This window comes from Hippocampus guttulatus, chromosome 9 (genome assembly GCF_054856545.1).
Source record: "Hippocampus guttulatus isolate MCC_2025c chromosome 9, RoL_Hgut_1.0, whole genome shotgun sequence".
In the NCBI taxonomy this organism is placed as follows: domain Eukaryota; kingdom Metazoa; phylum Chordata; class Actinopteri; order Syngnathiformes; family Syngnathidae; genus Hippocampus; species Hippocampus guttulatus.
The window spans coordinates 4,296,317-4,315,833 of NC_141269.1; the positions used below are offsets into that span (position 1 = coordinate 4,296,317).

The 19,517-nt window shown below is 41.2% G+C and overlaps 2 protein-coding genes and 1 long non-coding RNA gene across 7 annotated transcripts; 2 read left to right on the forward strand and 1 right to left on the reverse strand.

Annotated features, from left to right (window-relative positions):
* Positions 1 to 1,501: 1,501 nt before the first annotated feature.
* Positions 1,502 to 17,345, reverse strand: anp32b (acidic (leucine-rich) nuclear phosphoprotein 32 family, member B). 4 transcript variants are annotated; one of them, XR_015101750.1, is made up of 8 exons: positions 17,271 to 17,345; positions 8,758 to 8,907; positions 8,565 to 8,687; positions 8,065 to 8,257; positions 7,307 to 7,431; positions 7,128 to 7,194; positions 5,984 to 6,276; positions 5,015 to 5,442 (listed from the first exon to the last, which is right to left on the reverse strand). XR_015101750.1 is itself a non-coding variant. In XM_086119264.1 (7 exons), the coding sequence occupies exons 1-7, from the start codon at positions 17,328 to 17,330 to the stop codon at positions 2,129 to 2,131; spliced, it is 801 nt and encodes a 266-aa protein (XP_085975390.1). In that variant the 5' UTR covers positions 17,331 to 17,345; the 3' UTR covers positions 1,502 to 2,128. The 4 variants fall into 4 exon arrangements, 2 of the variants coding, with proteins under 2 accessions (XP_085975390.1, XP_085975391.1); XR_015101749.1 differs by having other exon boundaries at positions 5,984 to 6,282; XM_086119264.1 differs by lacking the exons at positions 5,015 to 5,442; positions 5,984 to 6,276 and adding an exon at positions 1,502 to 2,211.
* On the forward strand, positions 3,077 to 4,949 carry LOC147199915 (uncharacterized). The gene is made up of 3 exons (XR_015101751.1): positions 3,077 to 4,435; positions 4,564 to 4,670; positions 4,820 to 4,949. It is a non-coding gene; the product is annotated as an uncharacterized LOC147199915 (long non-coding RNA).
* Positions 15,975 to 19,478, forward strand: hemgn (hemogen). Of its 2 annotated transcripts, none has more exons than XM_086119262.1 (4): positions 15,975 to 16,337; positions 17,194 to 17,284; positions 17,636 to 18,543; positions 18,605 to 19,478. In XM_086119262.1, the coding sequence occupies exons 1-4, from the start codon at positions 16,280 to 16,282 to the stop codon at positions 18,640 to 18,642; spliced, it is 1,095 nt and encodes a 364-aa protein (XP_085975388.1). In that variant the 5' UTR covers positions 15,975 to 16,279; the 3' UTR covers positions 18,643 to 19,478. The 2 variants fall into 2 exon arrangements, with proteins under 2 accessions (XP_085975388.1, XP_085975389.1); XM_086119263.1 differs by having other exon boundaries at positions 15,979 to 16,337; positions 17,636 to 18,513.
* The last annotated feature ends 39 nt before the right edge of the window (positions 19,479 to 19,517 follow it).

A 19,517-nucleotide genomic window follows, 5' to 3' on the forward strand; every position in this document is an offset into this window, starting at 1 on the left:
TTTAAAATCCTATTGTTTTATTTTTTCTTGTAAACCTGTAATTTATTTTCCTCATACAAATTCTACACAGAAATTAGAGTGAAGCCTCGTATTTTTTCTCTTAGTATTGATTGACCATTTTCTCTTCAGAAGAATATATTTACATTTTTTAAATACTATTCTTCCACACGTTTTTCAAAAATATTTTTAGTTTCATATTCCTAATTTTAAATAATCCACATACAAAATACTAAAACATGCAGTTTGAGTAAATCTTCCCGCCCCCCAAAAAAAGAATGCCTGAAAATACTTTTAAAAAATATGCATTTTTCTCTTCTCCCCACCATGACCAAATTGAATTTTAACAGTTAAAATGAAATGTAAATGTATATATATATATATATATATATATATTTCTTGCATTGCTCTTTCGTAACGGTGGAAATATTTGTATTCAACATATTTGAAATAATTATTCGTAGAACCTGCCCCATCGCATGCACGCAAACTTGTTACCACAACCTTTTTAGCAGCGTAGAAGAAGAGAAAAGCAGTCAATCACATAATACGATGGACTCGACATCTTCCGACAGTTTCCAGAAAGAATGGACAGAGCCAAGCTATATCCTATTTTTCACATTTTTAGAAAATTGTTATCCTTGATTGAACGTCTCACTCTACCGCGCGCAGGTGTTATACCTTGACAATTTACAGTACATCGGTCAATTAGCCCTCTTGGTCAATCGTAACAGCTGGCGAAAAAGAAGCCAGGTTCTACTCCTGAGGGGAAGCTAACATTCGTCCGAATTGGAACCCCGTTACTGTGATTACAGCGACAGGTATTGGAAACACTAAATTGCGTCGTAAGAATTCTACCATTGATCTAAACTGAGATAATCAAGCCTTTGATAGTTTATCACCTATCATTAATGAATACTGTATGTAGAAGAAAAGCGGAGGTCCAAAAGGTCCTCCAATTCTGGAATGACCCTCATTCTGCCAAGTGCTACGTCATATCCAAATAGGTGTGCGCGTATGCGTGATACGCACGCGAGCATTTCCGGAAGTGTCCTGTTACTCAATCCACTTGTTCCAAGTTGTTCTTACCTTCCCTCCGTTACACCTGTTTCGTCTTGGGCGCCCTTTCGCACGGAAAACATCAGTTTTATTTGTCCCACGTCTGTTAACATGGACGCTAAATCATTGAGACACGCATTTCATGACAAAAGCGTATGTCAGTCATCATGCTCACCACCCCAAAAATAAAAAATAAAAATGGAACCGTCTGCACGAAAAATATGAACAAATATACAATTCTAAAAATACTGTAAACACGTTTTAAGAATTAAAAATCAAATGTTAAAAATTTGTCATTCATGACTGTTTTTTCCTTAAATATCATAACCCGTAGTTAATTCTTGCAGTATTATGAGAATGAACTCAGGAGAAAAAAAGAAAAATAAATCCCACACCACTTGATTCTCATTCCTATGCAATACATTCCGGACACCAGCAAAGCACAAAATGTTAACATTTTATTTACAAAGTTGTTTTCTTGTCATACAGAAAGTAAAAATGTCGCTACAACCATGACTTGTGCAACAGGTGGCCACGCCAAAAAACAAAAAAAAGGCATGGCTCACTGGCTGCACAGCTGCTATAGCAATAATTTCATTGGGGTGGTGGTGGTTGAGGGGGGGGCGAAAGAAAACGACACAGAAAGAAAATAATCCCCAAAAACAAACAAAAAAACTTCAGTCAACAAAATATTAAAAGCACAGACCCAAAAACTAGACCAGTCCCAAAATCCTCACACGGGATACATAATGTGGGATTGACAGTGAAATTGTGGAATGCTGAGTGGCAGGATGCCTGAGAACCCCGGGGGCAGTTTGGGGCGGCGTGGGTGGGTGGTGACTCTCACTTCCATGGAGGAGAGGAAGGGGGTGGTAGGTCGGTAAAAAAAAGTTGTTTGGTGACGGGTGGTCCACACGAGCCACCCATCCAGTATAGTCTTGGCCCAAAAAAGAGCTCAGAGCTGGGGTGAGGGAAGGGCTTGGGGGTGGGGGGGTTGCAAGTCGGAGGAGGTCGGACGTTCGGGTTGGTAGGATGGGGGGCAGGAAGTCGCAAAGTGCGCTCCACTTGCTTTCTAGTCGTCCTCTTCGTTGTCCTCATCCTCATCGTCGTCGTCAGGCTCCCGCTTTCTCTTCTCACCTTTGCCGGTGACCGTTTCTGGAAGGGGGACATAAACAAACAAAATGAAACATCAAGATTAACTCTCGTCTCTCTCTCTCACCGCACCAAGGTTCTAATCGTTTGGGATTTTTCGGTAGATTTAGTTTTTACTTCATTTTGAATTGTTTTTCCTTTAATTCAGTTGCTTGTCATGAGTTTTTAGAGGGGTTTGTTCGTTTTTATTATTTCAAAAATCGGTCATTGTAGTCTTAGTTTAAAGACCAAGTGTGAAGTAAAGTTGGCCAACCATGTTTTTGAGTAATATCAATGGCTGAACAATTATAAGCACATTTCCGTTTTTTTAACGCCACCCTTCCAGATTCTTTGTTTAACCCTTAGCAACGCCCTTGACAACGAAAATGCTTTTCTTCGGCAATCTTCGGAAATGACGTCACATGGAGAACTGTGAGGGAAGTCCTTTCATTGAACAGCATTGTTGCATTGCTTGCGGTGCGTGGCAGATGTATTGTTCACCATTGACAGAAAAGTTGTACCAGTGGCCAAAGGATAGCAGGGCACTTAAAATGACATGTTTTATTCGCATGAAGCGAATGAATTTCACAGCATCATCTACAAGTGTTCTCTGCCATCTCCATTTCAAAGTGACTGCTTTCTCAACCGGTCTGCTTATGATTAAGGATTTGCAAAAAAGTAAGTGTGATTTTTGGATAGATGATGATGATGTTGTCAAAGCATAGCTGCCAACTCTCGTGGAATGAACAGTAGCATAGCTGCCAAATCTTGTGGAATGAACAGTAGAACGTAGCGACGTTAGCCGAAAGCTAGCTCGAGAAGCTAGCAACGTTGGACGGAAGCTAGCGACGTTAGTTTTCGGCTCGAGGCAAACGAGCTGATGATTTTGTCAAAGCATAGCTGCTAACTCTTGTGGAATGAACAGTAGCATAGCTGTCAACTCTTGTGGAATGAACAGTAGAAGGTAGCGACGTTAGCCGAAAGCTAACTCGAGAAGCTAGCAACGTTGAACAGGAGGAGCTAGCGATAGCGACGTTAGTTTTCGGCTCCAGGCAAACGAGCTGACGATTTTGTCAAAGCATAGTTGCTAACTCTTGTGGAATGAATAGTAGCATAGCTGCCAACTCTTGTGGAATGAACAGTAGAAGGTAGCGACGTTAGCCGAAAGCTAACTCGAGAAGCTAGCAACGTTGAACAGGAGAAGCTAGCGATAGCGGCGTTAGTTTTCGGCTTGAGGCAAACCCCGATCGATGCTATTCATATCAGCGATGAGTAATAATGGCAGTCAGACAAATTGTTCTGGAAGTACATTTCAATAGGTTGGCAGAGCTGCTTTGTTGACGAATGGAAAACTTGGAAAACTGTGCGACGAGCTTCTTGGAAAACTGTGCGACGAGCCCATAGCCAGTGAACTGCTTTGTAGATTATATGCGGCATAATTACATGCCAATTATTTTAGTCTCATGACGCGTATTAAATTTATCCTTTAGAGTAACGAGACTGGGGGAAGCTATGGAATGGAACTGGAGGGCCTGAAAATATGCCGTTAGGAGTTGGAAGGCTTCAATGTAAAAGTTGTCGTCACTGACAGGCATAGCCAGGTGGGGAAATGGATCAGGGAGAATTGGACCCAAGTCATCCATTATTATGATTGTTGGCACATTGTTAAAGCTTAGTGTATTACAATGTTTATAAATACGCTAGTTTTGGGATTATGTCTTTTATATCATGCACATCACTTCACGAGTTTTCATTTCATATTAAATATACAGGTATGTGCAAGAAACTGGAGTCCTTGGCCAAAAAGAAGAGCATGTCGTTCCTGAAGGATTGGGTACAAAGTTTGAAGTGCCATTTGTACTGGTGTGCACTTTCCTCCCAGACACCGGAGGAAAAGAAGCAGAAGTGGCTGGCATGTGTGGACCACCTGCAGAACGTGCACGATAGTTGTTTACATCCTCCAATTACTAGAGAAAAGGCGTGGCTATTACCATTCTTATTTTTTTTGGTTAGATGTTGCCTGCTAGTTAACCCTAAAAAATAATATTTTGTCATACCTTGTAAATTCATTTAAAGGTACTGAAATCAATGTCGCAGTGGTGGAACTCCTGACAAAGACCATGTTTGTCAACGATGTCATGAAGATGTCTCACCTCGGACAGACCAATGGCGTGAAAGCTTTTCACATTGTGGTGAATCACTTTGCCCCAAAGATGTACCACTTCTCGTACAAAGGAATGAAAACCAGGTGTGTTAAAGAAAACTGATATGCATGAAATATAGACTATAGTGAAATGTAGAACTTTGAGATAGTTATTTCATCACAATTTGACAATTTTTTAAAAATAAGATAAGGCATTTTTTGTTCTATTCCAGAATAATTCTTGCTGCTATGCATTATAATGAAAATGCTGGCAGACCACAGAAAGTGACAAAGGAAGGAATACACTCCTACTGTATCGTTTATCCCAAATATAAGAGTGGTGGGTATTCTCTAAGATACTGGTGGATGCAACTTATGGTAAATTATGAAATAAAAAGTAATTCCAGGCAGATGCATTACATACTGAGTATAACCCATATGTCGTCCAAATATTTATCATTCCAATATGTTTTTTTTTTTTTTTGGTAGATTTATGTGAATGACTGCGTCAGAGGTGATGAAACCGACTGCCATTCAAAATAAAGTAAGTACAGAAATGGTGACGTGTGTGTCGACCCACAATTTCTGACAGCAGCACTGAACAGACCAGACCGGACAAGTCAACCGTTATTGCCGAGCACCAGACTAGATTCCTCAGGAAGTAAAAAAATTACATGCCCTGTATTCAGTTGTCTTCATTTGTTTATTTTTATTACAGTATTGTGTTATGATAGACACCATGTCCACATTAATCACTCTAAAATCAGTCCAAATCATAGTTCTGTTACATTTCTCTGTGAAACACGAAACCCTTTGAATATAGCTGACTCCTCTTCTCCTGGTGGTGCAAAATGTGCCCTGATACAAGACACGGCGCATGCTGGGAGCACAACACGGTTGTCCTGACCAAGAAACTCCCAGCATCAGCGCATCTTGTGGCCCATCAAATGCCTTGCCTCTGTACTGCTGCTTGTAGGTCATCAATGCCACCTGTAATCCATATGGGTCTGGGCACAAAGCATTGAGTCCAGGATGGTCGGTGATGCAGTCCAGCACCTGATTGAAGTGTTCCTCTCCTTGTAGGCATTTGCTGGCATTTACCACAAGTACACCTGAAAGAAAAAAAAAAAAGTAAAATACTGGGCGATGACACCATGAGCATAAATTTTATTGAACAAGCGTATTGCTCACAGTTGTCACTGGGTGGTACCACCGCACTACGGGTCACTTACATTACGGAATGTCCTACTAAACTTAATTGTCATGTCCTTGTTTATGATGATACTAATGCAGCGTGTTATACCGGAGACAAATTCCTTGTGTCTTCTACATACTTGGCCAATAAAGACGATTCTGATTCTATACCCATCAATCCATAATTCTGTTGTTTATGAAAACATTTTATTCAAAATGTACAAGTATATGGATGGAATACTGTACAAAAGTTTTAAAAAGTCCTTACAAAAATCGCTCAAGTACAAGTCAAAAAATGATTTGCTAAAAAGAATACTCAAGTACCGAGTAGGCTAACTGCTTGAACATGAAGTCTGATTTTTTTTTTTTAAACAATGTCATCAGATAGACAAAAACATACAATTATGTGCACATGCCCGCATCTCCAAATCATAAAAATAATACCAGCCTATATCTTACCAATCTTGTGATCTCGATGGGTCTTGTCTCCATTCCATGTCAGGTCGTCTGGGCACATTGCTTGCATCCTGATTAGCGTCTGGCTCATATATGTAAGGTCCAACATGTAAAATTCCAACGTCCTCTTCTTCCTCCAACTCTTCAAAAACTTGGATATCCTCACTTGCGCTCGATCGATCGCTTGTATCGCTGTTTGAATCATTGTTTGAAATGCTTTGCATCTTGGCCGTATGTAGCTCTGCCATCGCTGTTCTCCATGTGATGTATCACTTCCGGGTTCCTCCCCTTTCAGGCTAGAACTTCGGAAAATCGATTATTTTGTCAAATATACAACATATAAATTATTTTTTCATGCTTTATTTGGTGGACAATGTTTAAGTACTTTCATTGTGACCCTATTTGGCATTTCATGAAATTACTTCACACTTGGCCTTTAATTCAGTTGCTTGTCATGAGTTTTTAGAGCGGGTTTGTTCGTTTTTATTATTTCCAAAATTTGTCATTGTAGTCTTAGTTTAAGTTTTATACATGTATTAATACATATACGGTGTATTTGTTGAGTACAACCAAAAAAAAATTTGTAAGAAAGTAAATTACAATTCCCAAACGACTTCTTTGTTCTGGGTGGCCGAAAAGAAAAACTAAAATTAAAATAAAGCACAAAACCTCATGTGACGAATTACTTGACAAAGATGAAAACGAAGGATGATTTCTCCATAAGTAGATTTAAAAACGTCAAATTTAGTTTCAGTTACAGTCGTTATCATTTGGGCTTTTTTGGTTTGTTTTTATAATTTTACTTGACACCTGTAACCTTGAAATTTCCATTCATGACAACTTTTGTCCTGTAACAACTCTCATAGCACCACTCTTAAACCATTCGAACATTTCCCCTGGTAACTTTTTGACATTCTCCTAACAAATCCCCCCCACCCCCTGGAACTCCTTTTCTGTTTCTTGACTACTCTCATGACATTAACCCTTCCCGGGACAGCGGTCACAACAGTGGACAGGTTCTCATGTTATCAGGTTATCATTGTTGGTGCATGAAAGGGTTAAGAAAGGGTTTCGAAATGTCATTGTCTCAGAATTTCCCCCAGAAAACATTCACTTTCCAGTGTCGTCTATGCCTGATGTTTCCTACCGTCATCATCTTCCTCCTCATCTTCCTCTTCATCATCGACTTCCCCATCCAGTCCGTAGTCTTCCTCCTATCAGGGAGCATTTCCCCCCCCCCCCCCCCCCCAGTTGAGTTTGCATCAAATTTGAGATCGTCGTCATCATCATCACCATCTTGGTGCCGTGGTGGGTTTTTGCTGTTACCTCGTCTTCTCCGCTGACCTCTTCATCGTCCTCTTCTCCCTCAACCTCCTCCTCGTCTTCTTCGTCCTCATCTTCCTCATCAATGTCATCGTCCTCTCCGTCCTCGTCTTCCTCGTCCTCTCCCTCTGGAGGACAAAAGGCACAACGCGTTTGGAGGTATGGTCAATACTATTTTTTTTCAGACTGATATCTGTACAAGTACTCAACAATACAGATACCAAGTAGCCGATACCACTAGTACCTCAAGTTCAACACAAACAACTTACTCTGATTTTGGAGTCATTTGTAATAAATTTGCAAAAAGTGCAAAATGAAACTGACAACTCCCGGAGTTTTAGCAAGTACTCAACAATACAGATACCAAGTAGCCGATAACACTAGTACCTCAAGTTCAACACAAACAACGTACTCTGATTTTGGAGTCATTTGTAATAAATTTGCAAAAAGTGCAAAATGAAACTGACAACTCCCGGAGTTTTAGTCTTTGTTGAAAGCAAAATTGAAGTGAATGAAATTGAAATACATCTTATGAGATGAGATTGGAAAATAGAGCTGGGCAATACAGCTGACAAATATATAAAATGGATTTCATGTCAGCCTGATGTTGATAAAGAAATATTTTGTATACCTATTCAAAAAACAAGAAATTGATTCAAGGATAAGAAAAACAACCATAAAAAATAAAATAAAATGTAAAGTCTATTGTAGACCAACAGGCACTCAGCTCCAGGCCCTCGACCACTTCACTTCCCACTGACCTTCGTCATCGTCGTCATCCACGCCGTCTCCGTCCACCTCGACATCAGAGTCGGAAGCCTCCTTGTCTTCGCAGTCAAAGCCGTCCAGGTACGTGAGCTGGGGCAGCAGTTTGAACACGCTGTCCTTGTAGTCGCTCATGTTGGTGACTTCGCAGTTGAACAGGTCCAAACTTTTCAGGTGTTTCAGCTTTTTCTATACGAGTTCAAGAAAGGCGGGCAGTTAAAAATTTGAGAATATATGCCGCTAGTTTCCCAGCCACCTAGGTTACACAGTGTCTATTTTACGATAAAGAAAATGTCGCTCTAAAATGCCTGGAAAGGTTTCATGAGAGAAACTGTCTGATGTTTAAATTATTATTTTTTAATTCATTCCTTGCTATTACAAAAATCCAGACGATCAACCAGCTCAAAGGATAGTGTTGGACTTAGGAGATTCCACATCCACATGACGTTAGTAAAATATATTAGTTTAAAAAAGAAAAAAAAAACTTTGGACATACCAGTGGTTCCAATGTGCTGATCTCTTTCAATTTGTTGCCGCTCAGACTTAGATGTGTGAGGTTGGGGAGTTGCTTCGCTAAGACCTCCAAGCCGCCACTGATTTTGTTGTCGCTCAACTCCAGCTGAGAGAGAAAAGATGCTAAGACCCTGTGGCCTCTCAGCATGAGGCAAGTGCCCGGCCGACCGCCTTACCTTTTTGAGTTTTTCTAGTCTGGGTATGTTGGAGATTGATGATAAACCGACATCTATCAAGCTGAGGAAAACCAGGTTGACAAACTCATCTGTGAGCCCTTCGGTGTTTCCGTCGGTCGTTTTGCAGTTGTCGAGGACGAGTTCTCGTACCTGCAAACAAGACATCTATTATTGTTAAATAAATAGCCCAATACGGAGATTTTTGGGGACACAAATCTTACTATTGGATTGGGATACGGGATCTTATTCGACCATACAGGTCTGCCTGATGTGACTACCCATTCGTCTTCTAAACTTGCTTATTATCACTAGCCTTTCCCAGCTACATTTTTAGTGACAGGCGGGGTACACCCTGGACTAGACTCAATTTATTCTTCAAAGAAACCTAACATCCATGTTTTTAAAATGTGAATCACAGAAAACCCACATTAGCGCGGGGAGAAGATGCAAACTGCACACGAGAAGGCCGGATCTTGGATTCGAATCTACGACCTCAAAACTGTGAGGTGGATATGCTAACCCCTCTCCACGATGGCACCAATGTTCTGGTCAGTATTCGTAAGCGTATCGTGGAACTCTAATAGCGCTACGACGTGACAAACTTCTTTACATTGTTGACTGATGGAAAACAAGTTCAAAAACACAAGTTAATATTAACACAGCTCCACAGTTAAAGGAGTTGTATAGAGACTCTATAGCAGTTGTAATTTATGATTGGATATTTTAGGACTCAAAGGGTTGTATATTTTTTGTAAATGTTAGGGATTAATTTAAGGGATTGTAAACTTTCTGAATTTGAAGGGAACAGGTTTACCTACATTCTGAAATTTTAGGGATTCTTTCGTCACATACCTTCCAAATATTAGGGAGTCCATAAAAGTATACTTTCAGAAAGCTTAGGCACTCTAAAACAGTCATGAATACTCTTATTAAGTGTCAGGGACTATGCAGGCGTCACCTGCAAATGTCAGGGACTTGAGATTTTGTGCACTTTATCAGTGTTGTGAACTTTGTGAAAATTTAGGAACTGACATTTTGCACTTTCTTAGTGGTCTGGTCAGTTCCGCGTTATGTACTAAATTTAACTTAATGTACGATACATTTCACATGACAATGAAACCGTAAAAAAAATAATGCCCTCTACAATACCCCCAACCCTAATATATAAATGAAAAGTAACGTAATTACTTTTAAATGCTTCGTTATAAAGAACGGGGGCGCAAGTGGGAAGCTGGAGTTAGTTCAGCTAAAATAAACACTCGGCACTGCTTGACCTAGTCAACAAATGTGTTTGCAAGACAACAAAAAGTTAGGATTTCTCATCGTAAAACACACCAAAATGGAGGCTCTTTCAGTTTTTAAAACAAATACAAATCACTAGCTACGTCCACTGTCGATACATTTAATTGTCGGCGGGGCAGCGCGAGCCACGGGTGGCGGGTTCGCATAGCCTGTGACAAATGCAATGATTTTTTTTTAGTCAGCTAAGCTACAAGCTAGCAGCTATTGCCCCTTTTAAACGCCGCCGTGTAGTAGACGAGAAGTGTGCGCGGCCGCCATTAGCCAACGCCGCAGCAACGGGCAGGATTGCGAATACACCCTTTTTAGTGCACACTTTTACGTTTTGTTTGCGCTCGGTGGAGAAAACGGAATATTCCTCGTCGTCGAACGAACGGCGACCGTGTTTTTGCTTTGACGATGTTTTGAGGTAAAAGTGTGGCGAAGGGGGAAATACTGCGAACGGAAATTTAGTCCCCCCCAAAAAAATCAAAGATGGAGACCGTTTCTTTCTTCCAGACCTTCAAAGACGACAGAATGACAACATGGCGACCTACGGAGAAACAGTATGCCACTCCGAGCCTATTTTTTTTAAGTGACACGCGTTGTTAAATAGCCATCGTGGAGACCGACGTGTTAACACTGCTGCTTTTTAAACACATTTCGCCGTCGCTTTCCAGTCCCGAGGACAAACAGCGGGCGTCGAGTTTTTGTCTACCCACGCACGGCGCCCGCCACTAGGTGTCGGAACTCGTGTCAAAACGAATGACGGCTCGACTTTCACGTTTATAAAGACACCGGACTAGAACACAATATCTCGAAATTATCATGTCGAATGAGACAACAGTGGCGTTTAAAGACGTTTGGATGTGAGTTGGATTGTAACGGGGATTTAATGACGCCATGCGTTTTTGTAGGGCTGCCACCACTATGGCGGATGGGCTAATATGGCGGGAAGACTGCAAGTTGGGAGGCTGCCGTTTTAAATGAGCCATACTAGCCTTGAGGTCATTGAATAAACACTGTAAACATAATACACGTTTACTAGATCGTAAATATCCTTAATAAGTCATCATTCTGTCATGCGCGGTGACTTATTTCCAAGTTTTGCCACACTCCCTTTTCAACTTAACATCCTCAACAAGCCAAATTCGGAAATACACTTGAGTGGATTATTATATATGACCCAAGTTAAGATAAAACGAGTCAAATCTGTGTACGTTATGTACAGCATGATTGTTTTGAAAGCACCAAAGTCTTTTTTTTGTTATTCATACTGAGTGTGGCTATTAGCACTAACCTAGTTATAACGACGTGCCTCTGAGCGGAAATTGCTGTTTTTTTTAAACACAAAAAACAAATATACGATTCTAGCCCCTTTCCTCAATTCGCGTTCAGTTCCTAAGGATGAACAGTTTAATGTCATTTGTGTTAAAACAAGCGCCCCCGTTCAGGGGTTAAACACCATGCTAAGTAGCAGCAAACATGGCTACCCAACTCGGTAGAAAGCCCACCGCGAGATCACCGAAATGCAGCAAGCGTGGGGCACTACATTTCCCTCAAATATCCCCAGAAAGAGCGTACTCGTGGTCAGGTCGAGACCGGGGCGGCTTTGGAGCTGCACCGCCGAACACACGAGGGGGGTGGCGGCTGTGAAACGGTTAAAGCACCGCAATAACGCCGAAGCGAGCGGAGGAATTGCCGTCTCAAAGTAGCGAGCGAACGCCGCGTTCCCTCTTGGTCTCCCGGCTAGAGGCTCCGCATCGATCGACAAGAGAACCGTGCGGTGTCTCTTACGTTAACCGTACTCTGAAGCAAATTTCAGGGGAGAAAAAGTAGCAAGCTAAGCTAACGCGGCCAGCTCAGGAGGAAACTAAATGGCTTTGCTTTTCAAAAAAAAAAAAAAGCACGACTCACTTCAGACGGTGTCTTGTTTCTTAGCTCCAAGTGGATCCTGTTTTCCATCAACATGGTGCCCGCCGGTGGTGAAACTTTTCTCGCCGGGTCTTTTTTGTTTTTCCTTAAGAGGGTCCTTCAGTCCAAATCGTAGAGAGATGCCCTAACGGCGGAGGGAGAATATAGGGGGGTGGGGGGTAGCCGTGTATAATGAACTGAGCCGACGCTAAGTTAGTCGGAGAGGAGAAACCATGGAGGGAAACCGGACTGAAACAAAATATAATGCTCAACAGCGCCACCTATCACCAGAAACGCCCAGCCAAGCGCCTCCTAAAGGGGAAACGACAGAGCTTTAACAACACCACTGCTGTGCTGTCTGTCTGATTGAGTGTTGCTGCATTTAAGTTAAAAACAAGTTGCCTAGTTAATGTTAAAAAATGCTTCATACGATCACTTGCTAAAAGAAGTGTATATTTTCCTCTGCATTACTTTTAAATTATAGTCAGACCTGCTCTGACTATTCCTGTAATTATTGTGACTTTTGATCAATAAACCATCTGTTGGTTTCATCTTGCTGCCAGTTATTTCTTTTTTTTGTGCACTTGGCTTGTATTAAAGAGAGTGTTGTACTGTATATGAGGTATCCAGGGTCCACCCTCAATCCTAAACCCCTCCCAGCCTCCTGAAACATCAGCTTCCTAAAATTCCCAAAAGGTCTACTTGATAGTTGTGTGAAGGTTAAGAGCATGCATGCTACTCTGCATCAAAATCCGATATTATTATTGTGTCAATGTTGAAGAACATTCAAATTAATTGAGTTTTTTTCTTTAATCACGTTTAATGTTCAGTTCAAAACATTTCGACTTCAACAGGTTAAACTCATCTAGAAAAACCACGCTACATTTTTTTCTGCATTCCACAAATTTTTGGTTTTACTATAATTCCACTTTTCTAACATTTCAAAACAGAGGTCACCAGTTTTTTGGGAAACGGAGACCTACTTCTTGGGTACTGACATTTTACAGTTTGACACGTGCTTCTTAACTGCAATTATTTGGGAGTAAATCATCTCAGCCTTGTCGTTTTGCCGGCTCGCCGTTCTCCTTCCATGCTATGATCTAGTCATATGCTCCAAAAGCCGACCTTTGACCAATACAGTTTTTTTCCTTTTTTTGCACTCACCATTCCAAGTGTAATTTAAAAAGCAAGATTATGTGTATTTTATTTTGGCACGGGAAGCTTTTTTTTGTGACAGTTGTATAACTGGTAAGCTCTTTTTAGAACAGGGCCACAGGCTACTTATGAAATCCTCAGGCCTACCTGGTACCCACCTTTTCCAAAATGTTGATCTTTTTCAAGCCATGACAATGTCAACATCTGTGGCCCATTCACAGTACAACATGTAAGATACTATTTTTCCATGTTGCACAATTTTCTACTTTTGTGACATTCCGAAACGTCCATGTTTCTCAACTGATTCATACCATTCTGACTTTCATTCTGAACATTCTGAATTTCAGTTCATTTAGACACTTCTTTAGACTGTTCTTAAGTTCCCAAAAATGTCCACCTTTCCCATAATTCTACAAGAAATGATAAATATTCAAAGGAAGACATTTTTGAAAAATCCTCAAATTTACATTTTTTCCCCCAGTTGATTCAAACCTCCAAACATTTACATCGATTGTGATGTTCCTCGAGTTTCCACCTTTGCCGTAATTTCCACTTTTATGCTATGCCAAAATATCCAAATTTTTCAACTAACTCAGTATTTTACCTTCAAAATATTAAGGTAATTCAGAGTATCTATTCCTAGTCACAAATTTCCACTGTCCATATCATTTTAAAAAATTGAATAATAGTCACATTTCTGTACCAACTCAACATTCTAATTGAAAATTCCCACTTTTTAAAAATTCGCCATTTTCTCGAAGAAAACTCCCCTAATTTTACACCTATCCTATAGTTCATGCTAAATAAACAATATAACTTACAGTATTTTCATCTGTCAACTCTTCCGCATTCACAGGTCATTTCTTTAAAAAATTGCAATTTGTTGTTTTCATTGATGATGGTACATTTCAATTGTTAAAAAAAGCCTAATTTCTGAACTTTCATCAATGTGTTCGATGTACCTTATGTGTCAAATTATAAATGTTCCTGCTCAATTTGTACATTAACGAGTGTTTTGATACTGAGGACAGTGTACCAGAAGATGGCCCTGTTGTGCGATTCCCCAACACAGGCTGCATTGTGTTTTGCATTGTGTTTTTTGTTGTTGTTGTTGTTTTTTTGTTTTTTTTGCAGCCCATGGCGCGCTACAGTCATCATTCATGCACTTTAAGAAACGTGTGTATACTTTTGGGTAAGTCAGCTCACTTACTGGATATTGTCAATGCATCTTGACAGCATCCTACTTGAAAACCGGCGTTTGTACCTCAGTATCAACGCAAATAGACATATTTTTCCTCGCTGGGACTCAAACATAATATGTGGGATATGGAAACTGGTTATTTTTGAGAACCGGTTCTCATTAATTTGATTTCCAGAAATCGTTTGTTTCCTTGCCAGACAATTCCGCTTAGTGATTCCTCTTAGTTCGCCAACAAGTGATTAAATCTGTGCGATATCTTTGCACAGACCTGGGCAAAGCGTATATTATATGTAGCTTTTATTTTGAAAGTGTAGTACTGTACAGTACTTCTTGTGCTCACGCGTGGACGCTGGTACTAAAGGGGATAATAGCAAGAGCTATGACTTGCCAATGCAGGGTTACCAATTAGCAACGTTTTCACAATGTTTAACAACTGTTCGAAACCCTCGAAAAAAAAGACTGACAAAAATGCCAACAGCGGTCCTAATCTTAGCCATTCTTATTTCTTGTACGGTGTAGGGAATAAGGCCATTACGATTTGAACTGGTAATACTATATGAGAATATCACACACCACTATTGAGAAAATGATGCACTTATTTACCTCTGTTTAGTAACATAAAGTATTATATCATATTTACGCCAAGCATCTCGGGTACTAGCTTATTTGTTATCCACATTCCGGTCGCAAACTCTTCTCTTGGTTATTTTTATTGTGGTGACTGATTTGGGAGGTACATTATAAAGGACACTCAACACAACCAGATGCTGCAGTATTTGTGCCCATGCGGCGACAGCGTCAATTTAAGGTGGGTTCACGATTGGTGCTTACTTGGTTCCACATCAGTCTCTTGAGTTTGTGGCTCTACTGAACTCAGCTCGTTTTTTTTTTTCTTTTCACAATTTTTGTCCCTAACCGTTTTCCGAGCAGGTTGTGAAGGAGAAATTACTCCGAGCATACCTCACAGTGAAGGATAATAGCTCAGGATAATCTTTGAGAGACATCTAACAATTGAGTCATTTGGTGACTTTGATTGGAACACGGGAAGAAGGAGATGCCCAAATTTGAATCGATCATTCGGATGTGTGTACCCACCTTTACACTAACAATGGGGCCCAAAGAAGACAAAAAACATCACCTAAGTTCAATTTTAGGGCCCAAAGTGTGTGAAACTTTTCAAAGTACTGCTTGCACCAGCCAGGTGCTTCACAACAACAACAACAACAACAACAACAACAACACAAAAAAAAAATCCTCGCTTCTAATGTACAGTAGCTTTGGGCACTATTGGCTTAGTTGAGTGTTATTTATTTACCCTGCTGGACTGCCTCCCTCTTAGACACACACACTTACACAAACACACACGTCCACACACTTGAGGGGCCTCAGTGTGTTGTGGGAAGATTGAGAACACACCCCTATTGAGCTGCTCTCCCTTGGTGTGAGATAAGCGTTGTGAAGATTTCTGTTAACAACAGTCAGATGAATTTCAACAAACAAACAAACAAGAAATAGCAACTCCAAGGATTCCTGGGCTCTTATGTATGCTTTTTGTACCATATTTACAATCGAACTACTCACACCCTGGGCCGTTTGATATTGGCTAATGTGGCAATCATTATCCAACGTCGGTCAAAGGTTACCGCCGTCCGGCACAACAACTCGCTTTTCATGTTGTTTAACTGCTCACAAAACAAGCACTTTTTTTTCCCTCGCGTTATATTTCCTGGTGTACAGTGGCACATAACTTTCTGCGTGTACTTAGCTCTGTCAGAGCCTTGCCAACTCCCCCACCCCGGCTTTGCAAATATGATAAGACCAGCAGTGCAGGAGCTCTCGCAGCACAGCGGTAATGGTTAACCAGATAATTTCATATTTGGGCGGGAGTTGAAAACAGACTTGTCGTTCCCTTTTTATTTTTCAAACGCCTGCCTTTGCAACGAGCTGCCGGTCCTGTCGTAGCGAGGACTTACCATGGAGGAGACATTACGGCAAGAGATTGAATATAAAAGCCAGAATGAAGAAGACCAAGGTATGGATTCAGACTCGGTTTTGAGTTGAGGTTCAAGAGCAACTTTCATGACGCCAAGGTGAAGAAGCATGAGACTTGCTCGCTTTGTATTTGTGTCTTAGTGTCAGCCATTGTAATAGTCAAGAACGAGTTCAGTTTCCTTTTTAGATTTCATACATGGGTACTGAAGAAATGTCACCTTTATTTAAAAAAAAAAAAAAAAAAAACGAATGTAAGAAGCCGACTGGAGTGCTACTTGGGTGTTGACCACCGTTCACCTTTAATTTAAAATACAGTAACCGAAGAAGCCAACCGGACTTCTTGGTTGTGGAAGACCAACTGGAATTCTTCACGCTTGGTGAAGATATTTCACCTTGGATTCAAGTTGAACCGTCTTTTTGTAACCGAAAAATAAATTCAAGCAGAATCAGAGGCAACTGAAATTCCTCACTGGTTGCTGAAGAAAATTTGCCTTTAATCCAACGGAACCAGATTTCTTTCGTGTTGTAGCCTCAACTTCTTAATCGTAAAACATCTTCAGCAAACCAATGACAATGTTTTTATATATATTTTTTTACGATCTGGACGATTACGTTTTGGACAAAGCTACAAACATACCGTTTTAAATTCCACGCTTGACGATCCTCTCGGGCCAACACTTGAGGGATTTAAGGTCCATTGATTTTATTAACCAGTTTGGTTTCTGTTGAACCTACTGGTCCCTTTATTCCCAGACTTTTTTTTTTAAGGTTGTTATTTACCCGGCGGAAGTCTTTCTCCTTCTTCCAGAGTGTCTGAGATCAACGAACCGGCAAGTTCAATTATAAGTCAAAGCAAGAATGAACTTGACTCAAGTTTGGTTTCTGTGTTTTAAAAGGTGGCATCCGTTGCCGATTGAGGGACAGAGAACTTCTCAAGAGGAAAAGAGCCGAAGCGGAGGAGAAGGAGACTTACCAGTGGGTTTTGGGGTAAATTTGGAGAAAAGCAAGCATTGTATCGTCCAGTCATTGACATTTCTTGTCGGACGGTTGTTTTGACAAGTGAAATTTTGTCACGAGAGAGTTTGCACAGGGCGCGTTTCTAAACGACAGGCTCAGTGAAAACCTGATCGCCACTTTAGATTAGCACCGCTCTGCTTCTACTGAATATGGGGCACGAGCGACTAGCAAAAGGTTGCTACCATCTGGTGCCCTCTATTGAGCCTGCACATTCAGGTCACGGGACTTTGCGCTAGTCGCTTTGCCAAAGGCTTCAGAAGAGCTCTATCAACATCCACCATTGTTGAGACTAATCCCAATTGTTTGCGCTCTTTTTTTCAGAGTGGAGAGCCTGGGGAAAAGACAGAATGCTGACCAGAGGAGAGGCGCAAAGCGGAGGGGGAGGCCCAAGAAGACGGCTCGCGCACCAGAAAGCTCTTTCACCCAGGAAGTCAAGGTTGCGGACCCCGAAGCTCCTGCTGTCGAGGTTCTTCCACAATCAGTGGAGGCGATACCAGCATTAGGATTAGACTCTCTACCGACTTTGGGCAGCGGGACTCTGGAACCAGTCTTAACATGGTTGCCAAACCCAGTTCTTACTCCAGGTCCCAACGTAGCCCTCGTTTCACCTCCAAGTCTTGTTCCGCCACCCATCACAGTTCCTCCAGCTCCAAGTGAAGCTCTGTCTGCTGCTCCAGATGTTTTTCGGCTTCCCTCTGCGGCATTTCCAGCTGCGGCGCAAGATCTGGCAACCGTTTCCGATCAAATTTCAGCTACGGATCTTGCTCCGCCTCTCACCGCAGTTCTTCCAGATCTGTCCGCCGCTCCCGATCAGGCTTTAGCTCGAGGTTCAGATCTTATTCAGGCTCCCGGTCCTGTCCCAGATCTCCAGACAGCTCCAACTACAGCTCAGTCTTCTTCTCCAGATTCAGATCTTTTTACGCCTCCCGCAACAGATCCTCCAGTTTCTGCCCAAGACCTGTCCACAGCACCGGATCTTGTGCCAGTTTCAGCTCCGGATGTTGTTCTTGTTTCCGCTCTATCCCAAGCCCCTGTGTCAGAAGTCGTCGGAGCTCCCGCCAGTGCCATTCAACGGGTTGAGACCCTGTCCACAGATTCACAAGACAAGGAGAACATCGACCTGGTCCCCATTGAAGACTTGGGCCCAGACGAGCTAAAAAATGATGTACCTCCAACTCAGGACAAAAAAGCTGATGAAGGTGACGGAATTTGTGAAAGGGGTAATACAGGTGAGGACAGATGAATCTAAATGTGTTGTAGCAACATATTGTCTGTTTTCTTTTTTCCCAGATGTGAGCGAGAAGCCGTCAAACAATGAGCCAGAATAAAATAAGATCTTGGCAATGCCATCATTGACCCAGCTGCCGCAAGACTACCTCCCAGGAAATTGATTCTGATTCTCTTTACCCACTCTTCATACACTGACTCATAACATGGGGGTGGGGGGGGGGGGGGTTTATTATTCTGTTATTTGCTTCAGTATTATTTTAGCCCAAAATGCAGTCATGGATGTTGTGCCAGAAGAGACAACAAATTAATTTCTCCCCATAATTCAACCAATGACTTGCTTACCATTATTATTTTTAAAATTGTATGTGACTCCAGCAGCAATATCATTGTAAATGGGGGAATCATTTTGTTGACTCTGTAAAAACTGTTTCACCCAAAAAAAAAAAAAAGCTCACGTTTGCAGTTATTGCTGTTCATTCTTACGTAGGCAAAAATAAATGTGTTAAGACTGATCTTCAACTCTCCATTTATCATCATGAATATGCAAAAATTGGCAGATTAGAGCCCTTATAGACCACCTTACAGAACCTTTTCGTTATTTTATTTTCAATGTAGCTTTAACCATATTGTGCTGAGCCAGGACCGATATAATTAGTAATTTGAAGGTACATTTTTAATCTCCTTGCATGCACATGTGAACATATCCTTGTAACCATCGGATCTTAAAATTACAGTGCATTATGCACAAGATTACTGTGCGTTTTTTGCCTTGAGATAAAAGATAACGCTGTGAAATAAGGGGAATGGAACGGCTGCCCTTTGCTGGTTAAAAAATGGAACTGCGTGACATGTGTGTTTGAAATTCTGTTTAATTGCAAAGGTTTAAGGAAACGGGACATGTACTAGTTAAATAAAACTGTGAAACATGCAAAAACTTATATGTTCATAAATATTATCACAAAGCATCCAACCA

What these genes read in the sequence shown, in the direction of transcription:
- hemgn (XM_086119262.1), top strand. Translation starts at nt 16,280, where the DNA reads ATGGAGGAGACATTACGGCAAGAGATTGAATATAAAAGCCAGAATGAA. An exon ending in ACTTACCAGTGGGTTTTGGG is followed by an intron (nt 17,285 to 17,635) that starts GTAAATTTGGAG and finishes TCTTTTTTTCAG; the next exon opens with AGTGGAGAGCCTGGGGAAAA. An exon ending in TTGTGAAAGGGGTAATACAG is followed by an intron (nt 18,544 to 18,604) that starts GTGAGGACAGAT and finishes CTTTTTTCCCAG; the next exon opens with ATGTGAGCGAGAAGCCGTCA.
- anp32b (XM_086119264.1), bottom strand. Translation starts at nt 17,330, where the DNA reads ATGTCAATGACTGGACGATACAATGCTTGCTTTTCTCCAAATTTACCC. An exon ending in TCAGCACATTGGAACCACTG is followed by an intron (nt 8,258 to 8,564) that starts GTATGTCCAAAG and finishes GAACTCGTATAG; the next exon opens with AAAAAGCTGAAACACCTGAA. An exon ending in TGAGGAGGAAGATGATGACG is followed by an intron (nt 2,212 to 7,127) that starts GTAGGAAACATC and finishes TCCCCCTTCCAG; the next exon opens with AAACGGTCACCGGCAAAGGT.